Below are 17,847 nucleotides of genomic sequence, written 5' to 3' on the forward strand. Positions count from 1 at the left end.
AGGAGGAGGCGGTTACCTAGGCGATGACGTCACCCGCGGCCTAGGGATGGGGAGGCGGGCCCAGCGGGGCGGAGAGGCAAAATGGCGGCGGAGGCGGCGGGCGCCGCTACTGCCTCAGGGGCGCCGGAGGAGGCTGCGGGGCCGTGGCGGGCGGCGGTGGCGACAGCGGCGGCGCTGAGGAGACCCTGAGCGAGGCGGGGACGAGCGGCGGCGGCGCGCTTAGTGCCTGTGGGCTGCTGCTGCCGGGAAGGGCGGCGCGCGCGTGCCTTTCTGAGGGGTCTCATGTGCGGCTGCGGCGGCGGCGGCGGCGGTGGTCCTTCGCCCTCAGGAGGAGGAGAAAGAGGCGCCTCATCCCGGCGCTGCGTCCGCTGAGCCGGCTTCCCGGGCGGGCAGGCGGCGTGAAGGCGGCAGGATGAAGTTCGCCGAGCACCTTTCCGCGCACATCACCCCGGAGTGGAGGAAGCAGTACATCCAGTATGAGGTAGCTGCTGCCGCTGTTGCCCTTGTGAGGGGTGTCGAGGGGGGGGGGGAGAGGCAGCGAAAGGGGCGGGGGGGGGGGGAGAATGAATGGCTGCGAGGGGTCTGTGTGTGTTGTGAGGGGTGTTTTTGGGCTTCGGAAGAGGCGTAGAGGGAAAAACAAGGGGTCTTTGTGGGTGGTGGTTGGGGGGGGGGGGAGGAAGAGAAGTCACCCCGGCCGGGGAAGGGCGAATGTTTTAGGATATGGGTGCGCGGCAAGGCTGAAAAGTACGGGCGGGTGGGTGGGTGTGAGAAAACAGGAGAGGCGAAAGCGCTTGTTTTCGAGGGGGTGTGGAAAAAACAGCTCCCCATTTATCTCCCCCCATCCCCCACCACCCCCAATTCTAGGATATCCGCGGATGCTCCGGTGGCCCGCTGCGCCCCCAGCGCAAAATTCCGCCGCCCCCTGCCCCCCCTTGGTGCGCTGCATTCTGGCGCCCGCGGCCCCCCCCCCCGGACTTGGCTCGGGTCCCCTTCCATCTCTCGCCAAGTTTGCGGCGCTGCCGTGCAAGGTGGTGTTGGTGCAGCTGCAGCTTCGACCTCCTCACCTGCCTCGTTGCATTTAGTCTCTCCTTCCACGCATTTCCAAGCATATATATATTCTCTCTCTTTCTCCTTACCCCCATGGCAATCCGCTTCGGGAAACTTGGCACCGAGGCTTGGGGGGGGGGGGAATGAATATGTGTGTCCTTTTTGCCGTGGGGAAGGAGCAGCCTCCCTCCTTTGTTGAAGGGTGCAAGGCCGGTCTCCTCCGCCACTGGAATTTTATTATTTTTTAATGGCTGCAAAGCCCCTGTATCAGCTGTGATATAACATTGCAGGGTTGCTGGTAGAGAGGAACTGTAAAGGTTATCTGGGAAGGAAGCTAGGTGGCACCCTATCCCAGGGTTATCAATACCCTCCAATTCTGACACTTGGAATTTTCCATATCAATTGTTTGTAACTGTCCTTGATCAGATGCCCGGGTTACTGTATTCCAATGGCCTAGTGTTGCTTAACCGAGTTTTGAGAATTCGCCTGTGTTGGGCGTGAGGGCAGCGTGTGAGGATCTGAGTGTGAGCTTTCCTTGTGGGTGTGGTGATTCCTGGAAGTGGTTCAAGGAGACGGGTTGCCAGGCCCATAGCATCAAACTAGATATGTGAAGGCCTGCAAAAATACAATCCCTCCCTCCCCTCTTTTCTGGACCCTCTCATCTCTACTCCTCATATTTCTTTGAGGTTTGGCTTTAATGTCTGTAGTTTGCCTCAAAGATTTTATCTTCCTTCTGTCAGTACTGTCTGTTGCAGTTTTGATTATTCATTGTGTTTTATCCCTTTGAGGCTTTCTCTAATAATGCAACACCTTCCCGTTTGTCATATCTGTGGCATGGATTTTCTGCAAAAAGTACAGTAATCAACTGTACAAGCCAATCATGTATCCACCTAGAGCCCTTGTTTTTGTGAGTCTCAGTCTTTTGTGGTTTTTATTTGGGCTAGGCAGTTTTCTAGAATTTAAAAAATATATCTGGGCATTTCTTCCTACAGTTTCCATTGTTTGTGTTTGTACTGACTTCAAGTCCGTATAAGGAATATAATATAAGCATGAATGCAAGTATTTCAAGAGGGAATTGACCACATACTTAGGTTTTTCTGCTCACCATATATCTATATCTATATCAATAAATATGCTTATATACAAATAAGGTCACATGTCGTTAATTAGTTGCCCTTTTGAAATTTGTTCTTGTTTCTTGTTTGCTTAGGGGAAAATAATAGCTTCACAGAACGCCTGATAAGCTTTAAAGAGCATGTTCTTAGTAAGTTTCCCATACAAAGGCTTGGGTTTTAGCAAGAGCTTAGATTCTCTTGGATTGTCTGCTATCCTGTCATTTTCACTTGGATTCTCAAGAAGATAACCATGTATATGTAGTCTCCAAATCAACCTATGATTTTCACTAACATTGGAATTTGAGAAAGGGCAAGTGGCTGTTAAAGCTATCTTTCGTAAAGGACAGCACTGAAGCTTTTGATGTAACATCTCAAATTTAGATGCATGGAGAAATTAGTAGGAAAACATACAAATTGCATTTACCCCTACAAGTAAACGAGGACGAGAGACCTTTTTATTTTATGCAGTCTCTGTAAGTTTGAAAAGCAGCTCAATGGCTGTGAGAACTTTATTTCAAATGGTCTTTTAGATGGCCTGAAATGCTCAGTTGACTTTTGCCTAATGCATAAGTAGCTTTTCAGCACCACTGTCAGTTCTCTGCATGCAACAGCTTGGAATTATATTCAGTCCGGTAGACACTGAGCAAAATGCATTAATGTAGTTTTGCAATAGCTCCTCCTAAAAACAAAGTAATGAAGAATATTGCTACTTCAATGTTGAGAATAAATAGGTTTGGCATATTCATAGTGGTGCTCCTATCAGAAGGAATTATACATACGATGGCATGCATTTTTCTAGAACTCTATTTTTCTGCAAAGTGTTTATTATGTCCATGTGTTTGCCCCCACCTGGTTGAGGTGTGTAGAGGGTGCATCGGGGAGACAATAACTTTCAGGAGGGTTGAATTGGTCTAGGAATTGCCAGCTGTGATCCTGCTTTGGAGTTTTATGGGGATTTTATGGGGACATGGATTCTGTAAGGATCCTGAAGGCAAATTATTCCTTCTTCATGCTAATATAAACTACTCAGATTCTTCAGCTTAAGCAAAACTCAGATAACCTTATCTATTTGTCAAGGACAACTTAAAAAATCTATTCTTTATTTTTATTGTTTAAGAAGTTCTTACACACAAAAATCACCTTAGATAGGCCATAGTGGAAATAATAGGACTACCTGTCCCAAATTAGAAGCTTGTTTTAAATCAAAAGTTGGTCATAGGAAGAAGAAACTAAACATAGGTCTTTGGCAGGTCACCTCAAGTTTATGAAACCATAGCTCCTCCTAAAAAGGGGTTGGTATAGTTTGTGGTTATAGTGTAACATGAACAACTGGGTTCAAATACCTATTTAGCGCAAAGCTTAGAGGCAGAACTTGGGCTGGTAGCACATGCTTGGCTTAACCTATCTCACAGGGTTGTTAGGATAAAAAAGGAGGACTATCGCTGGAGCCCTGATCAAATTCTAGAAAGGATGGGCTAAAAAACTCTGCTGCTACAACTTGTTTTACACTCCTATTCATGCTTAAGTAGCCCAGATGCTGTTCCAAGGAAAGCTGGTTTCTGTGACTTGCTATATGTTAAGCAAAATTAGCATCTCTGGTCTTTTGCATAGTTTTGTTGTTATTAGTCATGGGAAGGAACAAGGAGTTTATGTCTGGGCATAGAAGTGATAATTGCCTCCAAGAGACAAGCCAGTGCCCCCTCAGGCTACTGAGTCTTCACCAGGCATTGCATGTTCATGCTTCAGACATACCTCAGTCAGCAACAAGGTGCTGATTTAAACATTAAAGCTCCAGAGAAGCTGCTTCACAACCAGTGCCAAATTCCATATTTTTTCCTGTGCTTGTGCTGCATCATCATGCATATTCTAACCCATGGGTAGGCAAACTAAGGCCCGGGGGCCTGGATTCGGCCCAATCGCCTTCTCAATCCGGCCCGCGGACGGTCCGGGAATCAGTGTGTTTTTATATGAGTAGAATGTGTGCTTTTATTTAAAATGCATCTCTGGGTTATTTGTGGGGCATATGAATCCATTCATTTCCCCCCCCCCCCTTCAAAATATATTCTGGCCCCCCACAAGGTCTGAGGGACAGTGGACATTTTGAAAATGTTTGCTGACCCCTGTTCTAACCTAAGCCCTGAATACCTCCAGCACAGATTAATATTAATAATATTTGTGATGTATTGAGGAGGCTGCAAACAATTTTAGCTGTAAAGCAGCCCACTGCAGGAACAGATGGGGGACGACCAGGTTCTAAAAATCAATACCATTTGAAAAAGCTCTGCTAGGCAGCATCTTAATAGCATGTTGTTGTTGGACCCCTGCCATCAACGTTGACATGCCACAGAGTTTCCACCCTGAGAGCTGATATAGCACCGTGGCTGGAAGACTAGTTGCGAATTGTCTGATTTGGACTTTGCCTCTGCCATGAACTTGTTAGTGGCTTTCAGCAAACTCACTCTGTTTAGTCTCTGCTCTGCAAACCCCACCTCATAAGGTTGTTATCACAAATGTCCAGTTCTTTTTTTAATACTGTTTACTGCTTGTGAGATTCAGCTTGAGTTCTTTATCTACTTTATAGCCATCTTGCTTGCAGCTTCAAGGCATGCAATTCCCTAGGGTCTGTTATTAAAATGTTGAAAAAGTTGGAAGGTCCGGTTATGGATCTGTGGCATGATGGAGGGTTTGGCCTTTACTATTCTAAACAGGCAGCCCTGTTTAGGGAAGTTTTTAACCTGTGATATTTTAATGTATTTTAATATCTGTTGGAGGCTGCCCAGAGTGGGGGACCCAGCCATATGGGTGGGGTACAAATAATGAATTATTATTATTATTGTTGTTGTTGTTATTATTATTATTATTATTATTATTATTCCTGTGGGCTAGTTACTTGGCACTGTTAATTGTTTTAACCCCCATCAGCCACTGCCAGTGGCCTGAAATGATGGGAGTTATAGTCTGTAACATCTGGAGGACACCACATTGTATACCTGGTCTACTCCCACTCTAGTGCCTAATGGATTTCTTGACTGAACTCACAGAAATGGTCTCAAGTCCCCCAGCTTTTGGTTCTGGAGGGATTTCAATATCTGTCAAGGCTGTCTTGTCCAATTTGGTTCAGGATGTCTACCATGAAAACTGTGGAATTGTCCCAGTATGGTTTTGGGCCAGCACATTTAGCACAATTTCAGCCAAGTCCTTCATTTGTTGTTGTTGTTGTTCAGTCGTTCAGTCCTGTCTGACTCTTCGTGACCCCATGGACCAGAGCACGCCAGGCATGCCTATCTTTTACTGCCTCCCGCAGTTTGGCCAAACTCATGCTAATCGCTTCGAGAACACTGTCCAACCATCTCATCCTCTGTCGTCCCCTTCTCCTTGTGCCCTCCATCTTTCCCAACATCAGGGTCTTTTCTAGGGAGTCTTCTCTTCTCATGAGGTGTCCTTCATAGTGAGGCTTTATTAATCAGTGTTGCATTGTGGCATGGCTTCATTGTGTCACAAAAGACTTGTTTCAAATATCCTTTACACTTTATTGCTGAATGTAGAGCAGATGCATACAGTTAACAAAATTATCATTTTCTATAGTGCAGGTCACCAGTGTTTTGAGGCCAGTGGGCACTTTTGGAATTTTGAGGAAATGTTGAGGGTGCTAGTTGCAAAATGACTGATGGGGTGTGTGTATCATAATGGCTGCCACTTCTAAAAGGGAAGAAGAACCAATAGGACCACAAAATTCTGAGGGTGTGGCCTCCGTGAGGTGTCCTGTGGAAAAAGGCACCTACATCAGCCAGAGCCACACTTGCTCACAGAGGAGCTCTTTGCACCTCTTAACTGTTCAGAACAGATGGGAGCATGGGCACCCGATTCTGGCATCTAGTGAAATGGGGGCATACTTGAGGGGACGTCTAAGAGATGCTGAACAATTGATGACAGGGATGTGGCAGGAAAAGCAAACTGCTCCTCATGTATTGTGGATTTTTGAGAGTTTTTTTCTGACACCTTTTGTGGGCCCCACAGTGAGTGCTGGTAGGCACACTGACACCTGAGCACCATGTTCGTGATCCCTGCTCTATAATCGGCTGGCTCATGAGATGGGAGTAGATTTAGTCACTTTTGCAATCAATGAACACAATAGATTAGACATACAAATGTTTAATTTTCTCAGCCTATACTTTGTTAGAACGGAACATAACAGATAATGCCGCTCTTCTTCATGATAGTGTAGAAAAGACATTTATCTTGACTGACTCCATATGGAGGCAGTAGTCTGTAGAAGAGGAGACAGAAGGTTTCGTGAATGCGTTGGCTTATTTTGATTTAAGAATGAAGAGTTGAAAAGGAGACATATCATTCTCACAAATTACAAATTTTATACTGACTCTTTATTGCCACCCCTACACTTAATTGGAACTCATCAGTATTTGATTCTGTGCCTGTAGGTTATGTGGTGAATTCTGAATGCCATGTTAGGGTGTCTTTTTGTCAAATCTATAGCTCGGTTTGTTAAATCTGAGTTACAGAACTAATTTGAGGTGTGATGTGTACTGAACTTTTAAAGGAAATGCTTAGAATGTGTGTGAAAATATGCATAGAGTGTCAAACATGGAGCATTTGTATGATGCCTTAAGTACCTGTTTTATTTAAAATTTAAGTGTAGAATTTGCACAGAGTAAATAACAAGGAAGCCAGACTGTACAATAATTTAACTAAACTGACATTTTTATTTTATTTTGAAGGGCCATTGTAGATTTTGCAATGTCAAAAGGACACATGAAAAACACTAAAGCATTGAAATAGCATCCCAACTAATATTTGCTGCACTGCCTTGTCCTGTCCAGACAGCTGGTGGGATAACTTAGTTTTTTAAGTAGCTATGAATGCAAATTCAATCCTAGGGGATTTGCTTGACAGTTTCTTGAGCATTAGCTTGCTGAGGTCCAAAAACCAGATGATGTGCTAATGGATCCAATGCCTTAGGCTGTATTTTGTCACTTTTTCTGTTCTCTCCATTTGAAAAGAAAGTGCTGTTTCCATTTCTCCTATCCCATTTTGAGGTGTACACTCCTCTCTTTTCATGCACTTCAGCCTAACTCTGTGAACTTTGCACTCCTCTTGATTACATTATATCTTTCAGACTTGTTAATTTTTTTCACAAATTTTGACAAGAGTTGCTGTCGAGGAGTGTGAAGCAGTAGTAGAGGGTGTGGAAATAGGAAGTGATAAGGAGCAGGGACTGCAGGTGGTCCTCTGCTTTGGCTAATATATTTCTCATTAGCATCCTCCCGCCTTGAGCCCCATTTTCTAAACCTATAGTAGATAATGCCAATGATTTCAAAATTTCTCTGTAAGTAAAGGCTATAGACTAGATTTTTTGTGATAATGATAATAATCCTGTATAACGTGTTCTCCATGTTCCATAAGTTAAGTAAGAAAGCGTAAGTAAGGAAGGAAATGGTGCAAATAATCCTAAATATACTTTTTAGAACAATCTTGCATTGTAGATGGTTGGGCTAGATGGTCTTTCCAGCTATACAATACTATGAAATTCTGTGATTCTATGACTGATCAGTGCAGTTCTCAGGATGAGCAATGCAAGTGCAATGTTAGTTGGAGCTTAGCAGTGTGAATTACTACTACAAGGTGTGAAGCTTGGAGTGCTAAATAAAAAAAATCTTGTTATGCTGTGGACAGCAGCTCCAACTCTCCTTTTTCTCGTTCCTTAATTTCTCTAGAGGTCTGCCTGACTTGATAAAGTAAGGCAAGGAAAAAGAGGCAATGGAGCATTTGGGGTAACATGTCTACAAGTGAGGAAATTAAGCAGTGGGTTCCTGGCGTTACGTGTGTGTGTGTGTGTGTGTGTGTGTGTGTGTGTAATGCTGCATTATCCTTGAAATAAAATGTTTGGAAGCAGTTAATACATCAGGAAACTGACTTGGGAAATGAACTTAATGGTGTTCATCTGCTAAACCTTTCAAATGGAGATATTGTTCCCTCATTACTCTTTAACAAAGAAATAATTGGCTTTTTGTATCTGCTTTGCAAAATTATAAACTTTAGTTGACAGGGTGTGCACCAACCACAAAATTCTGTTTGGACTCCAACTGGGTGCTTCAGAAAATAGACCAGTTCAGTCTCAAGCACTTTGGAGGCTATCTGATTTGGAAAAACAAATCTATTATGGGTAGGGCTGGGCAATATCGGGTTTTCAACATAATGATATATCACCAGCTAAATATCGCTATATACCGATATATCAAGATGTCTGAAATAAGGATGGAGCTATAGAGAGGGATTGGCTAGCTTCATGGTTTTTCCTGCATTGAGATTTTTGCCAGCTTGCTCTTGTGATTTGCTGCCCCTTGCAGGAGGCAGGGGAGAGCTGAGCCAGCAGAGTTAATAGCGGTGCAGGAATTGAGATAAGCATTGGTTGGCTTCATGTTTTCCCCCACATTGTGATTTTTGCATAGCACACAAACATGCATACATACATTGTGATTCGCAATAAATTGCCAGATCAAAAATTAACGATATGGACTTCGAACCAGTTTGGGATGATATATTGCCCAGCCATACCTGTCAGTTACACAAGAGCTGCTATTCCTTCCTCTTTTCCCCATTCTGGAGTCTTCCCTTGCTTAGGGAGCAATGTTTCTTTTTGCAGACACACTGCACAGTCTGAATGCCCAAAGTGCCACCACTGAGAAATGGCTTTGTCTCTGACAAGTCCTGAATCTGTTCAGAGCAGCCTGCTTTGATTATTGATTTTGGATTTTTTCCAAATCTAATGCACATACCTAGTTAGCAGTTTTTAATAGCTATTTTGCCACTACTGTTTGTGTCTCTCTAATTGTGGCTTTTGGCTATTCATTACTTTCTTCTTGGGATCAGAGTTTAGGTAAAGACTCTAAAGTTGGATTTGTCAGACTAAAGTCCATAGTCCTACAGTGTTTACAAGTTGTTGTTGTTGTTCAGTCGTTCAGTTGTGTCCGACTCTTCGTGACCCCATGGACCAGAGCACGCCAGGCACGCCTAGCCTTCACTTGTTTACAAGTAATCAAGACTAATTCTCCAGCAGTTTCAGTAGCATGAATCTAGTTGATTTAAATCACCAAGGGTAAATTTTTTTTCCACACATTAAAATAATTCCTAAACATTCAGGTTGCTATAATGATAGAAACATACTAACTCTGAGCCAATTGTAGAGATCAGGTAGTTGCTAAGCATAATAGACATAGAAAGTCACCCAGATGGCTTAGTGGATAAAACCCATGGCGACCTGCCAGTCCTTGACTCCCAGTGCCCAGCTATAATATAAGCACATGGGTTAATGTGCAATGACGAGAGGCAAGGATGTTTCCCCCAACTATGTTACAAAGAGAAGCAGCGTAAAAGCGGCTGGCTGTACGAATACCATCAGTTCAGTTTTACATGTTTGCATTAAGTTGATACTTCATTTAAAGCCAGGTTATCTCAAAGGGATGCCAATGATGACTGAAATGTGTTTTTTAATCCCATTTTTAATAGTTCAAGGAATTAACAATTTTTATCCCTCCTGGTGGGTACTCAATGACTTAACCATACTTCCAGTTACAAGTAGGTAGCTGTGTTGGTTTGCCATAGTCAAAACAAAATAAAAACTTAGTTGGTCTCTGAGGTGCTACTAGGAGGATTTTTATTTTGTTTTGTTTTGTTTTAATAATACTTGCAACTGATGCAGTTCCAACCATTTCACCACCCACTGTTCCTTTTTTAGATTACCATTCTGTTGGCTACACCTGCCTTTTCTTTTAACAACTTACCTGGTACATATGGGTGGCCAGTAATTCCATTTACAGGTGGGTAGCCGTGTTGGTCTGCCATAGTCAAAACAAAATAAAATAAAAAATTCTTTCCAGTAGCACCTTAGAGACCAACTAAGTTTGTTCTTGGTATGAGCTTTCGTGTGCATGCACACTTCTTCAGATATCTGAAGAATCTGAAGATATCTGAAGAAGTGTGCATGCACACGAAAACTCATACCAAGAACAAACTTAGTTGGTCTCTAAGGTGCTACTGGACAGTAATTCCATGCTGGTGAGCGAGGTGTTGGAGGGATGGACTTTTCCAGTGCTCTTATGTCAGGCTGCTTGATTTCAAAAGCTAGCCATGGAGGAAGGAAAGTTTCTTTTTCTTCAGTAAAACACCTTTAAAAAAATATTCCTCCGTAGCCAGCATGGGAATGCAATTAAATGTTGTTGTTGTTAGCAGAAAGAGTAACTTTTGCAGGCATATTGGCAAGGCAGCCAACTTTGCAACAATGAATATACTTTAAAATCAGGTAAACAAGATTAAAGAGTCAGATGACTCTATTGTGATATGTGTGGCGTTTTTCCTATGCAGAATTAAGAGTGCTTGACCCTTTTGAAATGGATAGACTTAATTGCATGTAAGCCTAAGTCTGCATTGGGTCAAGCAGAGCAGCATGAGGTGGAAGGGTAGATATGTGAAAATGGAACTTTTTGGAATGTGGTATTAAGAGTTCCTCTGGAGTTAAGTTTGTGCCTTTTGGCCTTGGGAAGGCACTTTTATAATAGAGCTGTTGCTTGCCCATCACTCCTTTACAAGTATACACTGCTGTAAGAAGCCAGTGAAATTGAGTATATTGTCTATGTGTTTGGCAAAGAGTGGAGGTGACCAGAAAGTGACAGGATTTGTAGATTGTGTTGTAGTTGCTATGCTTCTAGTAATTTTCTGAGTTCTAGGTTTGCTCAAAAGTAAGCCCCAGTGAATTCACCAAGCTTGTTCTAAGCTAAGCCTGTGTGAAGTTGTAGCCTGAACTTGCGTGAAAAGAAAGGTGGCAAAAGTTTTGCAAGGAATCTGTCATTGGGGATAAAATGTGCCAGTTATTTTTCCTCTTTCGGCTCCCTGCTGAAAATAGGGTTTGCAGTCACCTTCAATCACTTGGTTATCATACTTTCAAAGTCCTGTGTGGTTTCAAACTGTATCAGCTAAAGCCATGGTGATATCAGGTGATAGGAAGCTGTGCCGAACTGTCAGAATGACCTACATGGGTTATGGGACCCAAGCACCCACCTGCTGGCTAGGAAGGGTTCTCCACACCTGACCCATTTTTTAATATTTAATATTATTTGTATTTAGTAAACAAAGCTAAAAACTTTGAAGTTTTTAAGCTTGCCCAATAAATAACGCATAAATTTTATACGTGTGTACCGGTATATTGTCTGCCTTTCATAGAAAACCTTTTTAGCTGAAATACATTGGGCTGTCAATAACATAAGCATTCTGAGACATAATCCTTTTTAAAAATGTTTCATTTGGATGCTTTCTGATGGGTTTGTGTGTGTGTTTCTTAGTTTATGTTGAATGTCTGAGTACAGTGAAGAAGTTAAAGGGCATATCAAGTTTTATATGTTAAACAGATTATGGCAATGAGACCTCAGCTATTCAGGATCTAGGTTGCATATTATTTAAAGGCTAATGTTTATGTAGGTTAGCCTTGCTTTTAATGCAGGCATCACTGATCATCCTGAGGCTTTCAGGAGTCCTTCACACCCAAAGTTGGTACCATGTTTCTGGAAAAGCTCAAAGCAAAGCCAAGCTTGTTGAGCCCTAAGCATGCACAGGATGTGCTTTCCTTGCATGCAGTTGTTGTATCCTGGGGAGCAATAGACAAACTGTAGCTTTGCAAAAACAACAGTGTGTTGTAATTAGAAAGCCTGGACTTTAACCAAATAACTGAGCTATGAAAGATATGGCTGCAGCACAGTTGTCTTGTAAACTGGATTGAATTGATCTCTATTGTAACACGAGGAAATTTTGCCAGGAAATAAGTGACCTTACTGATTTTAAGAATAATATCTTGACTTTCTGTTCAAAAGCTACATTATTGCAGTCCTGCATAATGCTAATATAATCTGAGATAATCCCCTTTTGCTATATTCCAGCTAATCCTGAGGCAATCTGTTAAACACTTACTTGAGTAACACTACTTAGAAAATGGAGAATCTTAGAAGCCTAGCAGCTTCCTTGCTCTATAAGACTATGCAGCAAGTTGTTTTTGGTAAATATGCAGTAAATTTTTTTGTTTGTGCAGAAATGTGCAGTACATGTTTTTGGTAAATGTGCAGTATTTATTTAATTTTTGATACTGCAAAAAGTTTAATGAAATACAAGTTCACATTCCATGTCAGCCTGGAGGCATAAAAGGACTTTCATTGCTACTTGATTTTAGATAGATTGATCAAAGTGATTGAATGTGTTTGTGCTTACAGATTTAACTCTTGCCCCCTCTTTTTTTTTTGGGTAGGCTTTCAAGGAGATGCTGTATGCAGCCCAGGACCAGGCCCCTTCTATAGAAGGTAAGAGAGCTAATTATTCCCTTAGCATTTGGAACTGGAGCTCCCAAAGTGGCTGCATAAAAAGTCAGAGGCTATATTATGTCTATGTTCTTGCATAATCTTAAAATTTCTATGATCTTCTTGTTTTGTTCTCAAAATCCAGTTCAGTCTAGTTGTTGCTCATTTACATAGGGGAAGGGGGGGGGAGAAGAGTTGCCAGGAGTAAAAATGAGGAAAGGGAGGTAGTTAGAGCTCTATGTGATCACTGAATGGTAGTCAAAACATTCCAGGAAAGCTTCTCCTATTTTCATTTGGAAGTGTATTAGATATGCTGTTAGATGTTTCACAACCCGGGCATGCTTCTAGTCACTCTGCAATCATTGGAAGGCCCAGGATTTCTGTTTTGATAGAATGAGTGTAGTCACTTAATTCCTCCCTCAAAAAAAGAAAAGAAAAAAGTTGAGTCCAAATCATTATGAGGTAGCACAAGATTGATTTTGCCACCCCTAATGCAGTAACCAAAGATACTCTGTGTTGTGGGTTGCAAAAGCCTTGCTATGACCATGCAAATAAAAAAAAAGGGGGGGGGGAGAAATGGAGCCCCAAATGTATGTTTGGGTTAAAGGTGCTTCTGGGTCTAAAAAGGTTGAAGACTGCTAATGCAAAACATTATTTTGATGTAACCTGTGCCATCTGTAATTTGTTGCCAGCAAAGAGTCAAAGCTATCCATCTCTGTGTTATGCAGCAAAATGAGACAGGTAACCATATGGTGAATAAACTGTTTTTAAAAATGCATTCTAACAGCTAATTGGAAAATTTCCAAAATGGAATGAGCCATTAGGTGTATCTGTAGATCAGGGTTAGATAACCTCTGGTTTGGGGGCAGAATATGGACCTCAATATTGCTCTGTCCAGCTCCTGGAACATACCCCAGAGAGGTGTATGAGAGTAAAATATACATCTATAGCTCTGGTCACTTTTGCTTCTGGCCCTGCTCACCACTGGCATAGCAAACTGAGGTTCTGCCCCTCAACAAAAGGTCTGCTCCCCCCCAATCCTGGCTACACACCTGCGGAGTAAGATGAGTGGGTCATTGTTGAACTGGCAAAAGGTATGAAGTGGAAACAGGTATCTAGTGTGGGAATTCTGGGTCTCATACTGTTCAGCTTCATGAATGATGGTGGTAGAATGGCCACTTGCCAGCAACTCGGAAGACATATTGTTCACTAGAGTAGAGATGGTGAATCTTTGGCCCTCCAGGAGTTGGGCTCTTCACTCCCATCAGTTCCAGCCAGCGTTACCCTTGATCGGTAATTAATGCAGTTGTAGTCTATCTGGATTGCTACCCTAGAGGAAAAGCTAAATATTGCTAAAGGGAGGCTAATCTGATAAGAATGAAATTAAGAAAGCACAGAATTTAAATATTGCACAGAGACTGGAGAGAAGAACTAGGGCTGTAAGCCTTTACAGATTGGTGTGATTTATTAGCTAAAGCTTTAATCACATATTAGTTAATTGGGAAATAGCTAGCCTTATTGAACAGAATTTCTTTCTTTGTTTTTCTTTCTTTAGTACAGGCAATCCCCATTTTGCCCAGGGGTTATGTTCTGGGTCATTACATGTGTCGGAGTGTGCATAAGCGTGTCCCTGGCCTCTTTATGCCCCCACCCTCCTATTTGAATGCACACAAAACAGAAGTTGTCTTACGTTGAGTTCTGAGATTTTTTTGGATACCCCTTAGACTAACAAATCTTCATTATGGCATTGTGGACTAGAGTCTCCTTTACATAAGATGCATGAAGCACGCTCAGATGATAGGTTTATACACATATAGAAGCAGTGGGGAAATGTGAGCAATGAGGTCAGATGAAAATTGCGAGATTGAATCTAAGCACTGCCAGTTTTTCTGGGAACATACCTGCTAAACTTGTAAATTACTGACTTTCCTCTTCAAAGTGATTCCCTGCCCCCCCAATTAAAACCTGCCATCTTCATTCAGTATATTAAAGGGGCAGTGAGTTGTCTGTAACATTGCTAAATAGAACTTAAGCACTGTCCAATGTCACTGGGTTAGTCAGTTGCAAACGGCGTATTGCATTTTAAAGCTCTAAGCAGCATGATCTGCTGTTCTGTGCCCCCTCTAAACTCTTCATATTAAAGGGTAGTCACAATGAGCTTTTGCTCTTCCAGAAATAGAACTGCAGTTATTTGAACAAAGGGAAGAATGAATCTGATGGTGATGCACCCAACCTGGTGTCTTGTGGTGTTTTCCCCCCTGGAAAATAAAAAAAAATGATAGTTCCCCCCCCCCCCCACCATTGCTCTCTGTGCTGGCTACGGATTCACCAAATGCTGCATCTGACTGGACATCTAATGTTTTAGCTTCAGTCTTTAGGAACATTTGTTGATCTCAGTAGCAGGGCTCTTCTCTCAATTGCCTCTTCCTCCATTGGCCGTCTTTATTTGTGTGAAAAACTAGGAGTTACTGGATTGGATAAACTACTGCTCCCCACCCCCCCTCCAGCAGCTCTGCTCTAATACTGATGTTGAAATTCAAAGCTGTCTTTTGACTCTGCAATTGTTTAATCTCTTTTGTTTCCCTTGCCGCAAATTGGTGGTCAAAAAATTCCAGTGCTGCTTTATGCAGGCGGTATAATTCTTCTTCCATTATCCCAGGAACCATGAGAAGCAGAAAGGTTTTTCATACAACAAGGCCCAAGTGTTTCCTATAATAAGGTGTTGCACACATTGTTAGTTGACCACACACAACTTTCTGCAAGAATGTTCTTGTGAGCTGTTGTTCCTTTGGGCATAACCGGTTGATTTCATGACATCCTTCTGCCCTGTCACTTTTGTAGCAGTCAGGTGATGCTGTCAACAAGGATATGAAAGAAATCAAACATTATTTTGTTTTAAAGAAAAAGTAGGTAAAGAGATACAAAAGTAGCTTAACTTTACTAAACCTTTTTGTCTTTGTATTATCAAACTAATACAATTTACCTCCACATGTTGACTACCTAACATCCCATATGGCCTCTAATGCCCATAGTAGATGAACATAGATTCAGAGGTACTTATTTGAAGCTTGAAAACTTGCTGGTGCCCCATGGCTCTTCCCAGCTTCATCTTCTTAAAATGCCTGACTTATTTTTGTTTTATAAAGTCAGCATATGACTTAAATGAGTGTAGTGGCTTTCCTTTGGGAACTAACTTTAAAAAAAGTGTGTGGCAGTGTTTATTGCCTTGGGTCAAGAAAAGGGTTAGGGGTCAGTGGGAAGTGTTACAACAAAGGAATGAAATCTCATTAGTGCAGAGCAACTTCTATTTTGCTCTTTTGCCCCTAAGAAAGTCTAGTTACTGGACACTGGCTGATTCAGTTTACTTGGTTAGCAGATATGCTTTTAACTCCCCAAGCTTCTTGGAATTCAGCTCTTTTCTGTGGCAGTGAAGTGAAATGTCTGTAAATTATTCATTCTGATTATGTGCCTGAATGGCCAGCGTCCACACTTGATATTTTCCAAGGATCTTTGTTCTAAAGAGTTCATGCTGAATGTTTTAAAAATTGGCATTAAGGCTGGGGGAGATAACTCACTGTCTTTTGGGTTTTGTGACCAGAACCAGCGCATCTGACAGCGTTCTCTTTGTATTCCATATAAACAACAATTTTGATTATGCTTGGTATTTCTTCTGTTCGTTCATGCATAATTGTTTGCATTAAGCAGATATTTTCCCCCTTGAAGTTAAAAGATCTTGATGATTAAATGTGAATGACTAGCCCCAGAAGAGACTGACTCAAAGAAACAGTATGTAAATATGCCCCCAAACAACCAGAGGGCGTGGGGCAACGGAGGAAATGAGACGAAGACAAAGGAAATTGTCTATAAAAAGTATATGAGATGACTGTACTGGGAAGAGAAGTCAGTGATACATATACATGTTGTCTGAGTTGGCACCGTTTCCATTAGCAAAAGCTTTTTTTTTTTTAATTGCTTGCAGTGTGCTCTTAACTTAGGGGTAGAATGTTAAAGCACGCTTGTAAATAAGCCTACAAAAGTGATTAGCCAGCAGGTTTTTTAAAAAAAATATAAGCCCTGGTTTCTTCTCCTTCATGGCAGCATATATATATGAATCTTTAATGCGGTCAAAGACCAGCAAGACAGTTAACAATTCAATTCATAGATAATGTCTGTATACTAAAATTACAAATAAATATTGCAGCATTTTAAATTTTTTATAAAACTTTTTGTGATAAGACTTAGCGATATATCGCCGCTCTGGTGGTGTTCCAACAGGGATTATCTAGGCTCTTTATCATTGGAGTTTGTTCATGGCAGCATGAAAATGCAGGATGTTGGTCTCCTAACAAGCTAGGTTTTTTTTTTGTTTTTTTGGTTTTGTTTTTTAATTCTACCAAGTGGGCTGGCAGAGGAGGACTGGGTTCCTCATCTATCAGCCTGTCTACTTGTCTGGATGCAATTCCTTGTTGCCTGTGACTAGTAAGCAAGTTAAATTCAACACTACTGATTTGGATGACCTTAAGCAGACTGAAGTTTGATGGATTCTTCTTAGGTTTGTTTTTGGATTGATTAAAACAAATGCTGTCATCTTCTTGTGATTTCAATCCCCCTTCAGTTAAAAATCCTGTGAACTAAGCCTACTGTTTGCTTTGATTGTGATGGTATACAGGTAATGAGAAAAACTGAGTGGTAATTCTGCACTTTTGTGACAAGTTTTTGCAGCGATTCCTCTGTGCAGGAGCATGAAACACTGCCTTCAGGAAGCAGATTTGAGAATGGCCATTTTCCTATCTTCAACCTGCATTTGTATGCCATTAAACTGTCTAAGACTGGCACTGCTTCCCGGCCTGTTTATGTGAACAAACAGCTTACCGTTTGAATGTTCTCTTCCCCTTATGCCCTGTGGTTTTCTGAATGACTTCTGGCTTCTTGGAGAAACCATAGTTTGCAAAGGCTGCAAATTGTGGCGTAGTTTGCACATAATGCTTAGTCATGGTTTATTTGAACCACGGTCTGCAGATTATCATTGTGAGTTCCACCCCTTTCATACTAGTACATAAATCTTACATGAACAACAGTGTCTTTGCTGAATATAATTGAAATGGCAGCAGGTTCAAGATGCATAATTCACCACCTTTGAATCAATGTTAACTTCATGTGTGAATGTTCCTCCTGGTTAGAACTTGAATAGAACTAACTTGTAACTTTCCATTGTGGTATTTTGAGAACAGATGTGTCATGGACAGTGTCCAACTAAACGGTTCTGCTAGTGTAAGTGCTTTTGGCTGTACATTGTGGGGGACAGTTGCTTGACAAATTGGTGCAAGGGG

At 41.8% G+C, this 17,847-nt stretch overlaps 1 protein-coding gene across 1 annotated transcript in view; it reads left to right on the plus strand.

Annotated features, from left to right (window-relative positions):
• The first annotated feature begins 242 nt into the window (after positions 1-242).
• The window catches only part of XPR1 (xenotropic and polytropic retrovirus receptor 1), a 98,220-nt gene continuing 80,615 nt past the window's right edge, over positions 243-17,847 (plus strand). Inside the window, exons 1-2 of the mRNA XM_033151317.1 lie at positions 243-481; positions 12,469-12,520. Of these exons, the coding sequence (XP_033007208.1) occupies positions 413-481; positions 12,469-12,520 (121 nt within the window). The 5' untranslated portion in view covers positions 243-412. The remainder of the gene's footprint in view (positions 482-12,468; positions 12,521-17,847) is intronic.

The sequence above is a fragment of the Lacerta agilis genome, chromosome 6 (genome assembly GCF_009819535.1).
Source record: "Lacerta agilis isolate rLacAgi1 chromosome 6, rLacAgi1.pri, whole genome shotgun sequence".
NCBI classification, from domain to species: domain Eukaryota; kingdom Metazoa; phylum Chordata; class Lepidosauria; order Squamata; family Lacertidae; genus Lacerta; species Lacerta agilis.